At 48.1% G+C, this 21532-nt stretch overlaps 2 protein-coding genes across 7 annotated transcripts in view; one reads left to right on the forward strand and one right to left on the reverse strand.

Moving 5' to 3' along the window:
* Positions 1-13: 13 nt before the first annotated feature.
* On the reverse strand, positions 14-3100 carry TAF11 (TATA-box binding protein associated factor 11). Of its 2 annotated transcripts, XM_049831751.1 has the most exons (5): positions 2869-3100; positions 2621-2760; positions 2190-2277; positions 1598-1694; positions 14-555 (listed from the first exon to the last, which is right to left on the reverse strand). In XM_049831751.1, exons 1-5 carry the CDS (start codon positions 3079-3081, stop codon positions 425-427), a joined length of 669 nt encoding a protein of 222 aa, XP_049687708.1. In that variant the 5' UTR covers positions 3082-3100; the 3' UTR covers positions 14-424. The 2 variants fall into 2 exon arrangements, with proteins under 2 accessions (XP_049687708.1, XP_049687707.1); XM_049831750.1 differs by having other exon boundaries at positions 455-1694.
* A 1997-nt stretch (positions 3101-5097) lies between these two features.
* Positions 5098-21532, forward strand: part of ANKS1A (ankyrin repeat and sterile alpha motif domain containing 1A) — a 110619-nt gene continuing 94184 nt past the window's right edge. For all 5 annotated transcript variants that reach the window (XM_049831706.1, XM_049831707.1, XM_049831708.1 and 2 more), the window contains exon 1: positions 5098-5357. In XM_049831706.1, coding sequence (XP_049687663.1) covers positions 5149-5357 — 209 coding nt within the window. In that variant the 5' untranslated portion in view covers positions 5098-5148. The remainder of the gene's footprint in view (positions 5358-21532) is intronic.

Here is a 21532-nt window from a genome sequence, read left to right on the forward strand (position 1 = left end):
TGAATCACACAAACACCATTACACAATTATTATTTCCCAGCAAAACTAAGAATACCATAACAAGTTTAATGTACAAAGAAAAAAGACACACTTCTGTACAGAGACACCACTACATCTGTGCCAGCAGAAAGTATGACCCTGGTGGGCGAATACACTGAAGACCTTGAGCGTTTTTATCCCCCTGCTCTGTTGAAGCAGAGAGAGCCCAAGCCTCCAGGTCAGTGATTTGGCTCCTGCCCGCTTCTGCACCATGCTCAGATGAATGCCAGACTCCAGCAGTGATGGCAGGAAGCCTGCCTGCAGTCACTTAAGTCTACACACAACGCTCCTGAAGGAGCTTCAGTCTCGTAGCTCTGCTGTAGCTGTTGTGAGGTTCACAACTGGGAACTTGTTTTAACTTCTGTCTTTTCTCTCTTAGGACATTTCAGTGGAAGATGATCTTTTTATACTTGGAGTTGGGGATCTGTCCTCGTGACTTAAGCCTCCTGACGGCCTCTCGCATGTGTTTGGGCTGCAGAGGTGGCAGCTCTCCCCACTTCTCACAGACATCCAGTGCTAAACAATACAAACGAAAGAGTTCACAGGGCAGGGCAGCTAAGCTTAGCCAGTCTCTTACTGTCAAAGCTTTATTTTAAAGGCAATGGGTAACACTTTTGTTTAGGGTTTGCAGCTCACATTTTGTTAATACACGAGAATGAAACTGCTTTGTGTGCATCTCCCAGACAAAAAGGCAGTCCTAGGGGCATCAAAGTAAACTGCTTTTTAAACCACTCAGCTACTATGGACTATGCTGATTTGAGCCACACAAGAACTTATGATCTTAAACTGCCTGCCCTAAAGCCAGCCCTAGGCTAGGTGGGTGTTCTGGGGTGGTAGCATACAGCAGTGACAATTAACAACATGAAACAATTAATGACAGCAGTGAAGCTGCTTACCCAAACCACCTCAGGCAAGACACAGCACTGCACAGACAGCAGCAAAACTGCACCACCCCAGTAATGGTGATCCTGGCACATACAGGCCATGTTTTGTGTGGCAAGTCTATATGAACTGGTTGGCATCAAAACCAGTAGCACCACCTCCTCCAGCCCAAGCAGAGCAGGGGCACAGCTGGGCCAGCCTCCCACCCCCCGTCCCAAAGAGATTGCTGCTCATCCCATAAAGGAAGAATCTTACCAGTTAAGAGGCTTAAATAAGTCATTTCCCTCTGGGCTGAGCTTGTCCACGGCAGTACTAACAAAAGATCCTTACTGCCCTCTTGCAGCCTGTGCATAGGCCAACTTACAGAGCAAGAACGGGTAAGTTATCCTCTTTAGAGAGGATAAAACAAGAGGTCGGTGGTCACCAACCTCTGCTGACTCATGGGCAGCGGTACTGATGGGATCAGAGGGGACTATAGGCAACACCACACTTCACCCGTCTCTTGGCTTAGCTCTCACCTGTAGCTGCCTGCTGCTGCTGGAAGGTCTGAGTGCCCCATGGGACAGCAAGACTAGGAGCCACAGAGCATCCAGTCTTGTTCCACGTCCTTCTGCTCTGCTGTAAGCAATGAGTTTGGCCTGTATTCTTAACTTTTTAGTCAACATTTGCCACTCACCTTCTTCCACCACCTCCCCAACGAAGACCTTGGAAATGCCAGACATGGCGATAACCACGTTCTGAGAGACAGAGGTGCCAGTGATGGACTGGATCAGCTGGACAAGTAGAGAAGGACAGTCACCTGAGTGAGGTACACACAGCAGCAGTCAAACATTTTAACTCACATTTAGTGCTTTGAGCCTGTCAAATACAAACCAAGGGTGACTGAAATGCACCGAACAGCAGTAACTGAGCCTTAGAAGTAGGTCCTACAGCTTTGGGCACAAGCTGGCTGTCAAGGTTTTAGCTTACCCTCCTTCAGCTGTAAACTCTGTACCAGCAATTACATTTCCCTTACAGCCCCCCAGACCACCGTTATTTAAGACGGACTCCTATTTAAACCGTGTAAGCCACACGAGGCCACTGAGGTAGACTATAATGGGATAAGCTGATCTGAAGACAATGGTCTCAGCCACAGGGGCCGAGGTGCAGCTGGAGGAGAGCACACTGCAGAGCCAGGCCCAGATGTGACCACAGCCAGGCTTAGTAAGGCTCAGCATGCTTACTCTGCTCAGACTCTTGTCTGTGGTGAAGCATTATTGAAGTCGTACCCGTTTAATAGCAGCTTTGGGAAAAGCAGACCGGCGATACATCTCGTAACGGTTCAGCTGTTCTTCAGAAAAGGAAGAGACCAGTATTCTGGGGTGGAGAGAATTGATCATTTACGGCAAAAGTAAAAACAAACATCTGAAGCTCTTCAGGCCGCTGCAACAGTCCTGCAAAGCCCTTCTACCATCCCCAGCCTCCTGCAGTGCAAAACCGAGCTGTGAAGTTAAAGCCGTGCCAAGTGGCCCCAGCGGTGCCAAGATTTATAACAGAAAGTGGCTGGGCCCGTTCGGGAGTGGGGGGATCTGGGACAGAGCTGTGGACATCGTCAACCGCGGGCTCACAAACAGATTAAACGATTATCGCCATTTCTGGCAACAAACCCTCCCGAGCACCAGCCTCCCCAGGTGCTGCTGCCCGGCACCCCGGCACTCACTGCATCTTCTGGATCTCGTCCTCGTCCACTTTGTGCTTCTTCTCCTTCCTCTCCTTCAGCTCCAGCTTCACCTTCTTGGCCGCGGATGGCTGTAGGCTGGGGTCCTCCCCGTCCACCGTCTCCCCCTCCGCGCTCCTCACCTGGGCGAGAGCGCAGGGCTCGGCTCGGTGGCCCCACAGCCCGGCCGGGCCCCGCTCCCCCCCCCCCCCCCCCCCCCCCGCAGCGGGCCCGACCCGGCCCGGCCTCACCTCCCCGGCCGGCGCCTCCGCCTTGGGCTCGCCGCCCCCGCCGGCGTCTCCCGCCTCGCCCTCGCTCGCCACCTCCGCGGCCGCCGGCTCCTCCTCCGCCGCGGCCGCCGCTCCATCCCCCGAGGGGGACGAAGCCGCGGGCGGCGGCTCCTGATCGGCGGCGGCGGCGGCGGCCCCGAGCTCCTCCCGGCCCGCTTCGCCGGGATCCGCCATCGCCTCACGCAGCGACGTCGCCTCCCGATGACGCAACGCTACGGCTGCCGCGAAGGGACGCGCCTCTCCGGCGGCGGGGCGGGGCTTGTCGCCAGGGCAACGGGCCTGCGGCTGCGGGTGAGGCGGGGGGGACTGGGGGGGACTGGGGAAACTGGGGTGGGAGCGGCTGGGGGAACTGGGGATACCAGGGTGGGAAGGACAGGGGAGACTAGGGGGACTCGGGGAACTGGGGTGACCGAGGTGCAAAGGGCTGGGCGGACTGGGCGAACTGGGGTAGGGGACACTGGGGGAACTGGTATGGGAAAGGCTCGGGCCACTGAGGGAACGGGGGGGACTGGGGTGGGAAGGTCTGGGGGAACTGGGGTGTTGGGCACTGGGGCCACTGGGGGAACTTGGGTAGGAAGGGCTGGGGGGACTAGGGGAACTGGGGTGGGAAGGGCTGGGGGGACTGGGATAGGGAGCACTGGGGGAACTGGGGTGAGAAGTGTTGGTGGCAGTGGAGGGGGACTTGGGTGGCCAGGGGTGAGGGGAGATCTGTGGTGAGCGGGGGGTGAGGGAGGGCCCTGTGAGGAGCTGGGCTGGCGGCTGCAGCGGGGAGGGAGACTGAGGGCCGGGTGGGTCCCCTTCGGCTGTGGGGGTCTTTTGTGTAGAAAACAGAGGAAAACCTGGATATTAAAAAGGAGATGCATTGCAGTGGGGCAGGTCGGGAGTCCACAGCTCAGTCCCTGGGCCCAGATTGAAGTTACTAACAAGCCAGACCTCCTCGAGGTATCACTGTGGGCTTCCCGCTGGTTCTGTGTCTTGGAAGCAGGGGTCGGTTTGGACAGGCCGACACACGCTCCGTCTTCTCCAATGTTTCCTTCTAACAGGGCCCTGCTCCAGCAGCAGAGAGCGAGGCTCAGGCTGAGGCACAGTGTGGGGAAGCCCCGGCGCCCACATCCCCCTGTCCACTCCAGCCCCTCCTTGGCCTCTGGATCCTCACCCCGCTGCTTTGTTTCTTTGTGGGATAATGTTAACATAGGCCTGCGGGATTCATTCTGGCACACAAAGTCCTGGAATGCCTTCGGCAAAAGGTGCTAAATATGTGAAATTTCTAGCCGTGCCTTTACACATTTTCCTTCTCTGTGCAGTTCGGTGGTCCCAAGCCCCCCGGCAGGAAGGTAATGCTGCATGTGGAGGCCCAAACAAACGGTCCACGGCGTGAGGCTGGTGGTGCTTTAGATGGATGCTGAGGCCGTGATTCCCTGCGTGTCACCTTCTCAGTGTGTGGCACAACACGGGATCGGGACGAGCTCCCTTCACCTCCCTCAAGCACAAACCACCCTATATCGGGCTTCCCTGAACAGGGGGATCAAAAGCTGCCTGAGTCAACCTGCGCAAATCCCCTTTGAGGGAGAGAGCAGCTGTCTGTAGGGCTGATACGGTTAATATTATGTTCAAACGAACCATCTGGCCGCATTTGAATTATTTTTTATGCTAGCTTATTGCGTTATACAGTGGATAACTGCTTCTAACCATTTCACTTCCCGGTGTAGACTGATTCTCAGCGTGCAATGCAAAACACAGTGTTTCCCCGAGGACTTCCCTGTGGGAAAATAGCTGCGAAATTACCTGTGAATATTCATCCTCCCAATAAACCCGAGGAGGAAAAAACCTAGTAGAGATATTCCTCCTTTATATACATTCCTCCTTTATATGCATCATCCTGTATATACACCCCTGAGCTAACCCCCGTGCATGTTTTACACCCGGCTCTTCCAGCGTATTAGAAATCTGGGAGATGGAATTTGACCAAAAACTGCTCCTTTCCCCCTGCAGCACGTGCTCGAATCCCACTTTTATATTATTCACGCGTTTAAAGAAATAAAAATTAAATAAAACGAGCCAAAAAATGAGGCGGAGTAAAGGGTTCATTGAAAGAGGAACACAGCTGGGGGGGCGGGGGCCTCCCCGCAGGCTCCGCCCCCCACGGACCCCGCCTCCCCCAGGCCCCGCCCCGGAAGGCCACTGGGGGGGCGTGGCTTGGCGGGAGGCGGCGGCGGCGGGCGGCGGCGGCCGGGCCGGGCCATGGGGAAGGAGCAGGAGCTGCTGGAGGCCGCCCGTACCGGGAACCTGCCCGCCGTGGAGAAGCTGTTATCGGGGAAACGCCTCAGCTCCGGCTTCGGTGGCTCCGGGGGGGGAGGAGGAGGCGGAGGAGGCGGCTCCGGGGGGGGAGGTGGCGGCGGAGGCGGCAGCGGGAGCGGCGGTGTGGGGCACCCGCTGTCCAGTCTCCTCAGGTGAGCGCGGCCTGAGGGTGTGGGGTTGTGGGAGTGGGGCTCGGGGCCGGGAAGGAGGAGGGAGGGGGTGTGGGGAGGGGGCTGTGGGCCTCTTGGGTGAGGGGGAGGCTGCATGGGCTTGGGGGGCTGGTGGGTTGTGGGGCAGGAGGGGCGTGTATAGGGTGGGGGGACAGAGAAGGCTGGAGGGCTATGAGGCAGGAGGTGGGGAAGGTAGGGAGAATGTGGTTGGATCCCAGGAGGTGGGGTCTGTGGGGATTTAGAGTTTGGGGGGGGGGGGGGGTGTATGGGGATGGAGTGCTGTGGTGCCATGAAGCTGGAATAAGGGTGTATGGAGTGGGGAGATTCAGGGTCACAGGGTAGGGGGTGGTGTGTATGGGGCTGGGGGACCTGTAGGGACGTACAGCAGGAGATGGGGTCTGTGGGGCTTGGGGGGGCTGTAGGGCTGTGGGTGAGGTAGGAGGTTTGGGCTTTTGGGGTGTTGTAGGATTGTGGGGCGGATAGGGAACACGGAGCTATGGGGTCATATGGATGGGGGCTGGGGGTGAAGAAGGCAGGAGGTGTGGGGGTCTGTAGGGGTGTGGGGCTGGAAGGCGTGAGCTGGTTTGTGGGACAAGGGGCTAGGGATGTGGGCTGGAGGAAATGAGATAGGGGTTTTAGGGCAGGGAGGCAGCTGTAGGGGTTTGGATGCGCTCTTGGGGTGGAGCGTGTGGATGAGAGGGGTGTGGGATAAGGGGATGTTGGAGGACTCTGGGGCTCGGCAGTGTGGGCTGGAGCCCTGGGGGACATGGATGTGGGCTGCAGCGCTGTGAGCATGGAGGGACTGAGGAGGCCAGTCCCCTGGGAGTCTGGGCCAGCGTGGGCGAAAGAGGAGGTGCGCTGGATGGGAATTGAGGGCCAAGGGGATGGGATGAGACGTTACAGCAGGCTGTGATGGATGTGGGCGCACATCCATCACACGTGTGGGGGTGAGGATGGGCTGGGACAGCCCTGGGGGTTTGGTGCTGCCTGTGGGACCAGGGGTGTGAGGAGGCTGTGCTGGAGGGGGCTGGCGACAGAGCCCCTCGGGCTCGCATGCTCCGAGGGGAGGAGCAGCAGGGGCTGGCGGGCTGGGAGAGGAGAGGAATCTGTCTGGAGTGGGTGCTCCCTCGCCGGTGGTGGCATGTCCCCCAGGGCTTGGACTGCTGCAGGCTCCGGGGTTGTGGATGCTGCTGGTTACCGTTGATAGCTGCAGACTGGTGAAACTGGGAACATGTGATGTGTTTGGAAGAGGACTCTGGGTCAGGGTGCTAGCAGAGACTGCTGACTCTGAAGCCAGGACGTGTTTAGGTTCTCACAGTGAGGATTGCTGCTGGATGAATTTACTGGGGCAGATGTGCAGCCAGGTGTTCGGCAAGGCATCCTCTCACTGCTCTAGCTCTGTGCATGCTTGGCCTTCCTCAGTAATTTTCATGGCTTGCAGTAATAGTCCTCTGCTGTGGTTCTCAAATCGGCAGTGGCTGGTGGGGTTTAGGGGTCAGACCTGCTGCACTGGGGGCTGCACAAGCAGATGGAGGGCTCAGTCATTTGCTTCAGCATTTAAAGTACCATGCTATGTAATTTGTGCTGTTTTGAAGCTCTTGGACCTTTGTTAGTTTTTTCTCCTCCCTTTTTTTTTCAGCATCTCCCAAGGAAACCACTTGCTGGTGTGTTTCTTGAGTTGCAGCTTTTTGCCATTTCAGCTTATCTGCTGGAAATGCTGCTGTTCCTGTTCTCTGAGCAACTGGTTTATACTAGGACAGGGGGAGGAGATTTGAGTCCAGTGCTGAGTGACACTGTCACTGCGCAACCTGACTATTTAGAGGGATATGACTTTCCCATTTTTGCCCAAATTTGATCCGTTTTTCCTTCATATAACCTTACCAGAAATCTGCTGTTGCACATTGAGCTGAATGGCAGAGACCTGCTGGTGTGGAGAGCTTGTGCTTTCCTGGTGCATACATTTGCTCCTCTGAAATGTAAATCTGCTCTCAGGTCAAACTTTATTCTTCTCTTTTAATATATTAAATACTCTGAGCCCTTGTTTTGAGTGGGAGATTGCTCTGACTACTTCAGGCTTGTCTACGTTAGAAGATGGATGTACTTGCAGGGTGTTTAGATAAAGTGGAGAGGGTCAGTTGAGTAAAATACACACCACGAGTGTTATCAGCCTCTTGTTCTAACAGCTCCGCCACACTTTCCGACAATGAGTGGTGATGACGGCGACCTTTTTTTCCCCGGTAAGACAACTGCTTGTTATACCAGCTGATTTGTGGAGTGGGCAGGCTGTTTGATGTCTGATCAGCAAGCGTGATTTTTCACATGTAAATGTGGTTTTGTGTGTAGACACGTATCTGAAGGATGGTGAATGTCACAGCTGTCATTCGTAGCTTCTGTGTGCATTAACTTGACTGTCGTAAATGTCTGTCAGTTGACACTATAATGATCCCTTTCTCCCAGCAAAATTCCCAATCCCTGAACCTTTTTCTCCCTGCTGCTGAGTTACAGTCAGGCTTTTTGCACGTTTATGATAATGGTTCTCATTCTGGAAGTGTGTTGGTGCTCCCAGCATGTTGGGAGTCATGGCAGTGCATCGTTAACTTGCTGTGTGAAATCTGCAGCATCCCTGGATTTACAAGAGTTTGCATGCACACCCCGCGTGGATGCTCGCCCTGAATATGATCCTGTGTGGATCGTGACCTCTGTACCATGTTTGTACAAGCAGTGGCTGCGGTTTTCCTTGATCTCAGTGTTACAAATGCTGGGCAGTGACCATGAGGATAGTCTGCTCTTGCCTGTAGTCACCTCTTCCAAACTGGCAGTGGCGTGGGAGTTCAGGGGGACCATGGTGTGTGTGGTTGCAGCACTGGGAAGCAGGAGATAGCTGGGGATTATTTGAGGGCTTGGGTGCTGCAGTGAATGATGCGTGTTAGATATCGAAAATGGACTTTTAATGATTTAGAGGCTTTCTGATTGTTTCTGGTGTTCTGTCAACTCGTTGGACGTTTATTTTGGGTTAAAAGACTTCATGTGAGGGCACTTGTGCTTGTTTTATAGTGACAAGGTTTTTATGAGAAACGACTGCTAAATTTACCTGCAAGGAGAAGCCTGACAATTGTTTGGGGAGCAGCTGGGACAAGCTAGGTAATGTTCAAAAAATGTTGTTTTCTGTAGTGTGGGATCAATCTAAGTGATTGCTTAGCATCCTGGTGTGGCTGTGAGATGGCTCTGAGATGTACAAGCTCTGCTGAAAGGTTTGTTTATTATAGTAGCAAACATACTCCTTCATGTCTGCTTAGTACAGCAACAAAACAATGGATTTTGGGGATTCAGCTTCTAAAAAAAGTAGCCAGGCTGAGTTTCAAAGTGGCCTTAGTGTATCAGAGAAGAAATTTGGGCAGTTGTCTTCTGCCTGTGTGTCACCCTGTCTCTGTTGTGGTCTGTTTTCACTCTGCAAAGTGTGAAATTAACTCTTGCCCTTGGTGCCAAGCCTGATTACTGGCTTCTTTGCTCATCTGTTGAGGTGCGCGATTTCTCTGGAGCACCTTCGCCTGCGGTTTCCCTGCTTCCTGGGGGCAGGGAGGATGTTGCAATAAGTTCTCCACAGCAGGCATGGTATTTAATTATAGCTAACTTTGCCTTTCTGTACTCCTTTAAAAATAACTTCAAGGGTTTGGAAATAGGGAATATGAAAATTTGTCTTCCTGACACTTTGTGGAAAGTTGAAGATTGGCAAATTAAAGGGACCTGATGCTGTGGGAGGAGGGTGGAAAGGCAGAGGTGACAGAAAAGAGTCTGCATGGCATCCACCCCACCAACCCCTGCCTTCTTCAGAGTACAGCATCCGAAGGTGTGCAACACATCAAGAACAACTTTGGAATAACTTTAAAGTTGAAGGGTTTTCTCTTAGATCTTATTCCTATATCTTGATTTATTTTACTGATGATGATTAGATGCATTTTCTAAATTAAAAACAGTAAATATGGACTGGACATGTGCCCAGAGAAATTCACAATGCCAATTAAATGAAAGCATTAATGAAAGAAGTGAGTTGATGGTGAAGGCTAAGGTGCTTCAGTTGGTGGCTAGTTGTCAAGGCTCTGCAGTGCAGGAAAGCTGCTTAAACAATAGATGTCTTCAGTGCTGGTAGGTAAGGAAATCACAAAATAGGTATCTGGAGCAGGGATTTAGTTTCTTGTATGTATGATAAAGCTGTATCTGAGGGAATTTAGGTTACAAAGCTTTGTCATTGAGATTTGGAAGTATTTAGAAGAAGGGGTAGGACTGCTTTTATGCTTCCTCAGAAGGGGGTCCTGCTGGAAGCTTCTGGCAAAAATGGCCTTTTGCCTTTTATAACAGCCAAACGCAGTTTCTTAGTTGGGCACCTGTGAAAAACATCTCTGATACTCATGCAACTGCTTTGCAAGACCGCAGTCAGCCTGCAAGACGAGAGGGTGGCCAGAGTTGATGGGGTAGGGGTCTGGATCAACTGTAAAGAAGACAGGTTCATTTTAGGGATGTGCGTGGTGTGGGAAACTTTACCTTTACCAATGGTAGAACATGGGAACTTTTCTAATTAAGGGTTTCTTACCCCTCAGTTGTGGTGGAGAAACCTGTCCATGGTCAGTTCTATGCGTTTCATGTTTTCCCTTCCTCAAACAACTTTTGGCAGCCTTCCTCTTTTTGTGCATTCATTTTGATTCCTGGTCCTGCTGAAGCTGCTCCCATATTTAAAGATATCTCCTGATAAGGGAGCTGCTAAGCTGTCTTCCGCACCCTGAATCTCATTCCAAGAGCAGGGTTATAAACGCTCGGCTGCGCCGGCAAAACTCCCTTGTTCCTTCCTCCATCTCATTTCGGGTCTCTTTGATGTCAGCATGGTATTTAGTTCCTATTTTTTTATAAGTCTCACTGCTTGGGCTACCTGTTCTCAAAAGACCATCTCCCCTTCTGAAGTGCCAGGCCCAGCTTTTTCTGTTCAGTTCTGCAGTGGTTTCAGACATCTCAAAAATAAAGTTTGAACTGGGTACAAAACAGGCATTTCCTGGAAGAAATGAGCATGTTTGTGGCCATGGTGCTGGAAGCTGCATTCCTACTATTACACCTGGTAAGCGTTTGTGTTTAGCTGGGGGACTGATCTGAGCTGAGGCACTAATTGTTTTGTGCCTTTTTTTTGTGAACAGAGCAAATGCTGGTCCATAAAGTCATAGGAGATGCCCCTGGCAGTAAATTCTGTGGAACGTGTTGTTTTATCACATAAACTTAACTGCCCACTGTGTTTATTACAATTTAAATGTGAACTTTGTCAGGGTATGAGGCTTTCATACTTCCTGCTTACATCACTGAGCTGAGCCCTCTGGGTGCGAGACACGTGCGCAAACTCCAAACGAAATCACCAATTTCTGCAGGTAAGCAGGAAGCAAGATGTGATAGACCTTGATAAGCCAAACGAGAAGGAAATGCAAAGATAGAATTAAAGACAAGGTCTCTCCCTAGGGGGTGAATGTGCTGCTGTGTAACACTAAAAATATTAGGCAGGAAAATAAACCCCACTGGAAAGCTAATGTGAAGAAGGGGATGCAAACGGCAGGTTGAGGTAATGAGAAAGATATGGGGAGGATGAGAAGCAGTGGAGGAGAGGGAGATGAGTTTCTGGCTTTTGCCAAAGCAGATGGTGGGGCTTACAAAGAGGTGGTGGCTTGCCAGGGTTTGTGGGGAGGCTTGGCTTTGTGCTGCCGTCCATGCAGCCTACGGGATCCGATCACGTAACGTGATCGTTGGGATCCGTTCAGGGACTGGAAATCTGCTGAAAGCCGGGTCCAGGAGTCTTGGTGCAAATCTCTGCTCCTTGCTTGTACCCTGGCTGCTCCATTTTCAGAACATACCTCATAAAGCATGAGCAAAAGCATTTCTTGTAGATCAGTGAGCATCTAGAGATAAAATCATCTTAATGTAAATGCAGCTTAATGCTTATAAGTAAAAGCAAGTTCAGAAATTAGAAATGCTTTGTGAATCCATGAGGTTTATTGGGTTTTTGGGGGCACTTCTGCACAGAGGCTGCAGAATTTGGATTTTTTTTTATTGCTTTGCTGTGAAGTTAAAGGCAGGAAGGAACAAAACAATCTGTGGCCTGAAATATCAAGCTGTATTCAGTAGGTTTTGCCAATAGCAGTAAGAGATGAATTGTGTTAAAGCCAAATCTGCAGAAAAAGCTTTTTATTTTCATCTATTGATGTGAAAAGACTGGATCTTTGTTGACGAGAGGGGAAACTGAGGCTGCTGTTGAGCCCCAGATTGTATATGTAATCTTCTGTAAATGTATCAAGGAGCAACTTCTGCTGCAAATTAGGACTTTTTGTATACATCTGTTGTGGGAAAGAATTTCGTTGTTGCTTCACAGAAGCCACAGCAAGTGGCAAGTCAATTTGCAGCAGTTATTACTGGTGAGTATTTTGTTTGGTTTAGGAAATGACATGGTGTAATGGCTGAATGCTTAAAGTAGCTTCAAATACTCCAAATGTGGTTAGGAGTCAGAAAAATTATTTCTGTTCAAAAAAAAAAAGTGGGGTTTCATATTTGTTCTTGTGTGGCTGGATGATTTAAAGAATTGATTTGTTAGTGCTACACATTCTCCTGGTGGTTTGAGAGTCTGGCTGCAACCTCTCTGCCTGCTGCGTTTCCATTGGGAAGGGAGCAGCTGACTGGGGGAAAAGAGGAATTGCCCCATATGTAGTAAGAATAAGGCTGTTAGTGTGTCTGTCCGTTCACAGGTGTATCTTATCACATTATGTGTGGCCAGGTCTTGTGATTAAGTGGCAAGTCCTGCAGTGTCTGGCTGAGTGGCATGGAACAGCAGCCTAGGCTCCAAGGTCCAAGCTTCCAGGATTGTGTGAAGGTGCAAATAAAACATTTCCTTACCTTCCCGTTCCCCCGTAAAAAGGAAGTCACTCCTGGTGCGTTAGCATAAAACAGGGCTGTGTTAGAAATCACAACTGGGTCTTTCACTCTTCTTGGTGCTGTGATTAATAATCTCGCCCACTTTTAAACTGTCTTCTATTCCACACCCTACCGTGCAAACAGCAAAGCAGGACAGATCTCTCTTTAATTAGATACCTGAATGCTGGTATTGCTAAGAGTATTAGTGCCACAGGCGTTAGGTGTGCACCGGCTGTTTTTTGTGAATTGTTTTCTAAGCACTTTTTAAATAATTCAGGAAGGCTGCAGTTATTGGCAGTGACTCTTAAGGGTTTTGTATCTGTGTGATCTTCTAATTCAGCTTCGGAACATTTTATTTGCTTGCTTTGGTCAGCATGATTCTGTGATTAGGGTTGTGTCTGGGAGGACTGGGTTTTTTTTGCCGTAAATTTGCTGTGGGACCTTGGACAAGCCGCGTTAGCCATGACCTGCTTTGCTCACCGAAGCCATGGATGCTACCTGTTTTCCTCTGTTGAAGAGGACTTGGTTTTTATGTAGCACCCAGGGCTTGCTTGGAGTGCACAGGAAAATTGTTGTGTAGGTGGTTTCCCTTTCTGTGAAACTCCCTTGGGAGAGTTTTGTCCTGCTTCCTTCCAGACACGTTGCGTGCAGTCCGAGGTTTCCATGCCGTGTGTGCAGAGGGCAGCAACCTGGCGCTGCCTGGTTTGGTTGGCAGAAAAGATGGTTAGAAGTTGAAGGGAGGTGCAGCGGTGCTGTGAAGGGTGTGTAAGAACTGAATTAAATGGGTAAGGAGTGGGGAGAAGATGTGAATCGATTGAAGTGGCGCAGCCTTCGAGCAAAATGCTCTGAGCACAGCACGTCAGATAGGAATCTCTCTGTTAACGCTGAGTAAAAGTGTCTTAACTGTGTAGGCAGTGATTCAAAACCTTTGTGACTGATTAATATTGGCTCTATAATATAGGTGGGTATCCAGGCTGGGGTGAATTCTTCTGGCTATTGACTTCCCATCAGTCTTTACCCACGTGCTGAGTCCTCCAGTGTCCTGGGACGCTCTCTTGGGAGTGCCAGTGTGTTTGTCAGACGGCGGGTGAGGACACATTAGCTTAATTTTTGCCTTGCTTCGAGAGTTTCTCAGCAGAGTGTTTTGAAGTGCCAAACAGGTTTTGGAAATATCCATATCCTCATACAGGTTACCTCACATACTCCATGAGGGAGTTACTGTGGCCTAAGACGTGGTGTGAGGAGTGTGAGGTGGGTCAGGATGTTAGGTGAGGAGTGTGAGGTGGGTCAGATTGTGTTGGGGATGCTGAGGATATCAGAACCATGCTAGTTATTGGCCACTGACAGATGCCAGGATTTAAATAGTTGCAGCATCCCCATACGTTGTGGGGGGCTGGGGACAGGAGCAGAGCTGAGGCGGCAGGGTTCCCAGGGTGTTTTTTTCCAATTGCTAGGTTACACTCCTTCCCAGGAGCATAATTTTACAGCTCTTAGGATTTGCAGGGCTCTCATAAGATTTGTGCTCTGCCCCATCACGGAAGGAACAGTGAATGCATCTACGATGTGCAGTTTACTTATTTTTCCATGCCCTGAATGACAAGGCTGGCTCCAGAGCTGGCTGGAGTATCCTGAACAGCTGTAAGGAGCCTGAGGACTGAGAAGGTGGTTTGTTCAGGGTGCCCACAGGAGCAGTTTGAGCTAGGTACTGATGGTTTGGTTAAAATGCCAGGTGTAGTCTTGAAATTTGCATCTTGAAGACTTTAGGGCTTGCTTTATTGATGCTGGAATTAAGAGCTGCATTCAACACATAGATGCAGGGGGATTTCTCCGTGTTTACCTTGGTGGCAGAGGGATGCTTGTGAGACTTCAGTGGACTGAGTGGATGGATGTTTGTGAGATTCTCTGCTGGCTTTTTGATCTGTATAGCCCAACTTCTTATCCTACCATTGAGCTGTGTGTAGGAATTTCAGGACCAAAAACCACAGCTATGCGTGTAAACAAATATGGGATATTTGAGCAATGAGATACTGACATTTCCATAGCCTTGTTCCCCACTACTTTTGTCTGCAGTCCCAAAACTGAAGAAATGTCACTGCTGATTTGAGTACATCTAGAGTGCTGTGTTTCGAAGGCAGGAGCTACACAGAATTCAGCTGGACACTGAATATTTAATAAACGGGTTTTGGCACTTAATAGTGAAATCTGAAGGTTACAATTAAGCTTGTCCAGCAGTTAGCTGCTGAGACCGGTGGTCCTGTCCTCCCCCATCTTCTTTCCTTGATAGTCATTTGCGTTGTTGTGTGGCTGTGCCAGAGTGAATCACTCCAGCTGGCTGTTCTAACAGAAAACTTTTGTTTCGTGAGGCCGCACAGTTCCTAGATCCAGTAGGAGGGAAATGGCAGAAACCTGCAGGTGACAGTACAGAGGAGCAGGATCTCCCCTTCCCTTCTCTTCTGCTTGGAGAGCAGTTGTCCTGCTGCAGCTCTCTGCATACAGTAATTTGTATCTGCATATGGACTGCCTAAATAGCATTTATTTCTGGAAGTGGAGCTGCTCAACTTTGTGACGTGGGTCCTACGCTACTCTGGCTGATTAAGGCTGTTTGGCAGAGAACTGAACTTTCTAAAGATGAATGTATGAAACAGTATTTGATATATTAGGAGCAACTGAGCCAAGAAACAGTGTTCATCCAGTGGGTTTTTTTTAACGTAATGCATTGTTTTAGTGAGATTGTAGGAAAAGCAAGCAGGATATAAAAGACATAAGTGAAAGATGTGATACAGAATAGAGGTAATACATACAAATTACACCTGCATTCATCCCAGACCAAACAGGAAAGCCCCTCCCAGCTGCACTTGGACAAGGATAAGACAAGTTCCTGGAGGCTGAGCTCCTTCCATCCTAGCGCCTGGAGGGGCTGCTTCGCTGGCTAGCAGCAGATAACGTGTTAAAGCCTTGACTCCCATGTGAGCCCTTCGCCTTTCATGAGGAGCTTACCCTGAGCTGAATTCAGCCTACATGCAGCTCTTTGTGGGGACTCGATGAAGGTGATCCTTCTGCCTGCATAGAGAGCGCTTGACATCTGGTGGGTGCTCTGCGGAGCTTCCCCAGCATGTCCATGGTATTCCAGGCTGTGCCATCCACTCCTCTGCTCTTTTCCGCTCCATGGATACAGCTGCATCTCAGTAATGCTCTGGCTATGGCAGTCGTTTCAAGGTGAAGTGTCCTCTTGAAATGAAGAAGGTGCCTTTGAATAAGGGTGAGGGCCATTTCCTTTTATCATTGATGCTGCGTACGAGGTCCTGACTGATCCTGAGATGGCACTGTCACTGTCCCAAAGAGCTCGCTCCGGAGTATGGCTTAGTCATGGAAATGAGATAAACCCTATTTCACAGAAACTGGTGAAAATAAAACTGTTGAGGATTGATTTGTTTCTATAGCAACAGACTGAAGAAGCTAATACAGCTGCTCTCTGCAGAAGGGAGAAAAACATAAATTGAAATGTTAGTCCACCTGGGACTGTAGCTGTCAGCAAAAGAAAGATCTTCGATAGACTGATGAAGGGGTAAAAAGCTTAATTAAAGACAGCGGGCAGGATGATGTGAGCTGTGTTTGGAAAGAAATTGGTGCGGGAGTGTGTGAATGTGCCCTCTTTTCTATGTAAAACCTGGAGAGCCTGTATTATGTCTTCAGAGCTGTTTATATCTTATGTCCCAAAGGACTGCTTTCTGAACTTGTCTGCCACCCTGTCATGGGTGGGGAGATGCCCCGCTTAAAGTAAGATGGTGCTTTAATGCCATTCAGTACCTGGGTGGTCATCATCTCAAATGCACATTTTAAAACCTGAATTTAAAATTACTTTCTGTCCTGCAGTGAATCACCATGGCTCACTTGAGAATGTTCAAAGTTTATCAGGGAATCTCTTTATGTGAACTGGGAAATGACCTTTGAGAAGTTTGGATGAATCTCCGAGTTAAATTTTCTTGATTACCATTTAACTCAAACTGAATATGGAGCTGGATGCTCCATAAAAATGTGTGCCAGGGCAGAGTTTTCTGTAGATGTTTGTGTCCTGGAAGAAAATCCAGTAGAGCATGCAGACTGCTGGATAAGGTGCTTGAGTGTAGAACTATTTTTATCTATACAGTGTGTGGATTTGTGTAGTGTTTGTGTAGTTTTTACTTTTTCCTAAACCAAGAATTGTAGCAGACTAGTACATACAGTGGTGTTAAGGTGGCTGTTTTCCCCCCTGGTTAGTAAAGGTGAACTTCTTAAGTGTTTGGGAGGCCCTAAGATGCCAAGTGCTGAGACCATATGTATATGTACATTCTTGACTTGATGATGTATCCCACCTTGCATGGCTATTAAGTGTTTCAGATTAAAATCAGTATATACAGCTGAAACTAGCAGGATGTTAACAAAATTGCAGAAGTAGCAGCTTTTAAAACAGGAGTGTGTGTGCAAGGTTTTTACCAGGCTCTCTGAGAGAGAGAGAGCCTGTGTTATTTAGCTTAAGGAAAGTCGGAGCTTGAGTTCATGTTGTTTAGGTTTGGTAAACCCAGATTATATTAGCACTCTTCCCTTGTTATTTAAACACATGGTTTCTTTTAAAGGGAAATTAAATTTAAAAATAAACCTCCAGCTTTTTCCAGCTACAAGGAAGCATGTGTAGTGCTGCATACTAAGGATGCAAGAACACAACCCTGTCTAAAAGTGAGTGCCATAAATATTATGTAAATACATTATCTCATTAGATTTATATCTGATCCTATTGCCTGCTGGTTTTCAGACTCTTAGAGCAAACAAGGCTGAAGATGTCATAGGTGGTCTTTCAAATCTAATACTGAAGTGGGTTGGAAATTAGGTGAAATGACTTTTGCCTCATCCTAATTAAGACACTATGAGAAATCCTTTCAAGTTTGGTATCACAAAGTAAATTGCCTGGTTTTAAAATGTAATCCGATTAAAGAAGCCTAGTGTCTGGTAAGGTTTGAAGCCTGCCCATGCAATGATACAGATGGGCTCCCCAGACCCTTCCTTACTGCTCTTAATTTCAGAAATCAGCACATTTTTTTTTAGGAAGCGGGAACAGGATTATGATAAAGCCTTGGACTCTGGAGACTTCAAAGCTTTGCATTCTGGTCTTGATTCTGTTGCAAGGATTGTGAAGTCCATCAGATGACTTAAATAAGGGACTATATGTCCTGTGGACTTGTTTGGGGTTGGTTTTGTTTTTTGCTAGTACTTCTTTCCAGTGTTTTTTCAAGGCATGGTTTCTCCCTGCACAGTGTTAAGTTTGATAAAGTGTTGGCTGTCATGTATGAGATGTTTAAACGACCTCGATTCATCCTGTGGTCCCCAGTGGATGACTTCTGGTTGTCTTGGAGTGTCGTTAGTAACTACCTTTGCACGATTTAAAATTACTTGTGTTCCCCTTGTGACGTTGGGCTCTCTTTACAGCCTCATTTCAGCCTGGTGGAGTCTGAAGCCGTATGTCTGAACTCCTATGGCTCATCTCCATTGAGTTAGAAACAGCTGAAAACACAGAGAACTTGGAGGACATGCGTAATTAGCGCTGGATTTGGCATTTCGGAAATATTTTCTTTAACCTCAACAGGAATTATTTCACAGAAAGAGTGAAACAGGATGTGTCCTTGACATTCCTTTTCACTGAAAATAAAGACCTAAAAAGAAAAGAATTGGTTAAAAAAACCCAAACTGCAGTCTTTCTGATCGTCTGACATGGAGGACGTCATTCGAGCACGGTGTTCAGTGTCTGTGCTGAGGTTAGTGTTGGAAACCACTCAGCTGCAGGGGAGCTGCTGTAAGGAGTCCAACTCTGCTTTCCTGTCAAGCCTAGAAATGAGAGCCCAAAGATGCTATAGATTGTACATACAAATTCAAAATGACTCAGAAAACAGGCGAGTTGCTGTTTCCCCTGGTCTTCTCATTCTTGCCACCATTATAGTGCCCGGAGCTTCATCCTTGCAAATGCGGCGGTTTTAACCCGAGCTACTCTCGTTAGGCTTTAATGATTTCCCGTGTCCAGAAGCGCCAGGCAGTGCAGCACAGGCTCTTGCTGCATGCTTGTTGGTTGGCATCGTCTGGAACCAGTTTTTCAGATGCAAAGATAAATGGGGTGAATGTTGGCTGTTGAGGTGCGGTTAAGATAAGAAATTTGAATCTTGAAGTAAAATTTTGGATGTTAAACATTGCATTTAAATCGTGTGTGTATAAATATATAGTAAGCTATTTTTTTTCTTGTGCATTGACCTTAACTGCTTCACAATACTTGAGTTTTTGGTCTCTGACATTATCTGAGTTTGAGGTAATAAAAGCTTCTGGGTTTCTCCACACCTCACTCCTGCTTGACTTATGCTCTTTCTTCTAAATTCCTCAGGAAAGTTGGGTACAATTTAATGGTCTTCAGTGCTGCTCCAAGACAGCTATGCAGAGCTACTGTCTAAGAAAAGGAGCTTGTGCTTTCCATCTCAAAAGCTGTCACTGTCAGTGGTGGGTAAGCTTTTGAAGTCATCTGAAATGCCTTAGGATCCTGGTAGTTATATGGGTATAAGTTGTTACAGCTGAGATATAATTATTTGCTGGGGTAGAGTTGCAATGACCCTGAAATTGTTTGAAGTAATGGAGAGTTTTATCCCTGCATAAGTTTATGATTTAGTAGTCTGACTTGCCTATATACATTCCTCCTGTACATTAAAAATGTTAGGCTGGGAAAGGCTCTGCCACTAAAAGCAGCTCCTGGCTGGGAGAACTGTATTTAACAGAGAAAAAGCCCAGAACTGTTTTTGTATGCTTTCAGATAATTGGGCAGAAATATTTTAAGGGTTTTGGAACATATTATCTTATGTCACATATGTTCCTCAAAGAAAACGTGTTTTTTCCTGGTGAGGAAAAAAAGCTGTTTGAGGCCAGCTTGTCATCCTGGGCAAAATCAAATCTGGCAGGTGGATAAAAACAGAGCTGGAAGCTTAAGGTGTACAGTGAAATGTGTGGGAAAGAGCTCTCTTTGCTGCCTGTTCCATTATTTATTCATTTTACCAGTGTTAGGGATGTCTACGGATGTCTCTGCCAGCTCTCCGAGGAGTGGTACCTGCCTTTTTGGCCTTCCCCACAGCTCTTCAGAAGCAGTTAGCAGGGAAAGGACCTTAGCATTTAATACATATCGTTTGGCTGGCTGACTTACACACTCATATTTTTCAGCTCTAACCTTATCTCTGTTTTACAGATAGTGTAGACAAGTAATGACAACTTTACAGGAGCTATCTCAAGATTCGGAAATAATTTACTGCCTTGGCCATTCACTCTCGTGCCTGCTTTTTAACAGGCTGGATTTCACAGATGCTTGTAGAGTAAAAGGATGTCCTTTTTAATTTCCATCCTACTTTTCTTAAGCTTTCTTAAGAACTGTTGTCTTAAGTTGATGCTGTCTCCGTTTGCTTGACGCATGCCAAGAATAAGCAGGAGCTTATCACAGTGCTCTTTGAACGTGATCGCTCAGGTGTGTCCTTAACATTCCCATTCAAACCACTGTGGGGTCACTTTTCTGTTTGCCTTCTTACCCTTACTGTCTTTGCTCTCTCCTTTCCCTGTTACTTGTTCTTTGGGCATCCAATTAAAAAGCTCATCAAGAAAGAATTTCATCTGGAGTCAGTGCAGTGGTATGTAGTTGCCTTGTTTGTGTCCCGCATTGTTGCCAGTTAATTCCTTGCTCGGCTGTGTCTTTCTTTAGCCTTCAGGGACTTCTGATTAAGCTGGAGCACTGGGATTTGATACATGCTTAAACTGAGCTGTGCGGGTGAAATGGCTTGACTGCTGATGTGGGTTGTGTTGAAGGGCAAAGTCTGCTCCAAATGCTGAAGTGGAAGCTTTGTCGTGGCTCTTAATTCTTCTTTGTTGTGGCTCTTAATTCTCCAGTCCCGCGCTCCCTTCCTTTAGGGCCTCTTCTCCTTTCCCATTGCATTTGGTCTTCAATATCAGAGTGACTAATTTCCTTTTTACTTACGCTTAATGTTTCTCCGTGCTTGTCTCGATGTACTGGGATCGGAGTCCTGCAAATCTCCTGAAGGCGTGTGGGGTCTCTCCCTGCGTGTGCAGTGCCCTCTCCCTCTCTGTCTGAACAATTAAGCACTTCAATGCCAGCATAAATTCAGAGCCCTCATGTCACTGATATTGGCAATGTCACAAGGGAAATGGGATGTTGTGTGAGCCTCTGTCTCATTTTTTTAGTCTCCCTAAGGCAAAAGTGCACTCTAGATGCAGTTATTGGTACAAAACAATTGCATTTGCTTTTTAATTGATGTAAGGAAGGGGTGATTCGGTCTCTGAATCTCTGTTTCTCTGGCTCTGCTTTACTTGGCCTATTTACCTGTTTCTCATCTATTCCAGGTCAGACACAAGTGCCACTGTTAAGTATTTTGGGCATCAGTTCTGGGCAGCAACCAGTCTGAAAAGGAAGAACCGGTTTGCTGTGGAAGTGAGCAAGCTGGCATGGTTTCATGATGATAAGGCATGAAGTGGAGATGGCCCTGCCTAGGCTGGAGGGCACAATGGCCAAATGGAGCATCTGAGCTTGGCTGTCAAGGGCCGGAGCGGGGAGAGGGCCGGTCTTTCGAGCAGTCTGTTTTACACTGAGAAATGGGGGAAAACATGGAGGCATATTTATTTTCTCTGTATAGGGTATATCTAAGACTTAACCAGGAAGAGGGCGTCCATGTTTAAATAAAGTATCACAATTCCTATATGCTTCTAGGTGCAAGGTTCCCTGCTAGAAATCCCAAATTTCCACTGAGATGTGTATTGGATCAGGTCACTGGAAAAAAAAAAAAAAAAGTAACTTTGACTTGTTCTAATCCTATTTATTTCATCTGGCAATGAACACGGAGCTGTTTTGCAGAGTAGACAGCTAGCAGAGGGTGACACATTTTCTGCCATCCTGAAACACTTAATTGGTGCATCAATTCCCCCCATACAGGGGGAATGACAGGCGGTGGGAACGAAATGCACTCTGCCAGAATTTTTTTTGCACAAGTTCCTTTTGGCAACATTTTTACTCCAAACTCTGGACCTTTTGTGTGTCTGTCAAAAGGGAACAGTGCAGATGGACATGTACAGTTCAAGACACGATGCTCTCTTTCTGTTGGTTGATTGTCATGTCTCTTGGGATTTTGTAGCTTGTTAAATCATCTCACAAAAGAAAAAGGGGG

Source organism: Accipiter gentilis, chromosome 29, assembly GCF_929443795.1.
Source record: "Accipiter gentilis chromosome 29, bAccGen1.1, whole genome shotgun sequence".
NCBI classification, from domain to species: Eukaryota; Metazoa; Chordata; class Aves; order Accipitriformes; family Accipitridae; genus Astur; species Astur gentilis.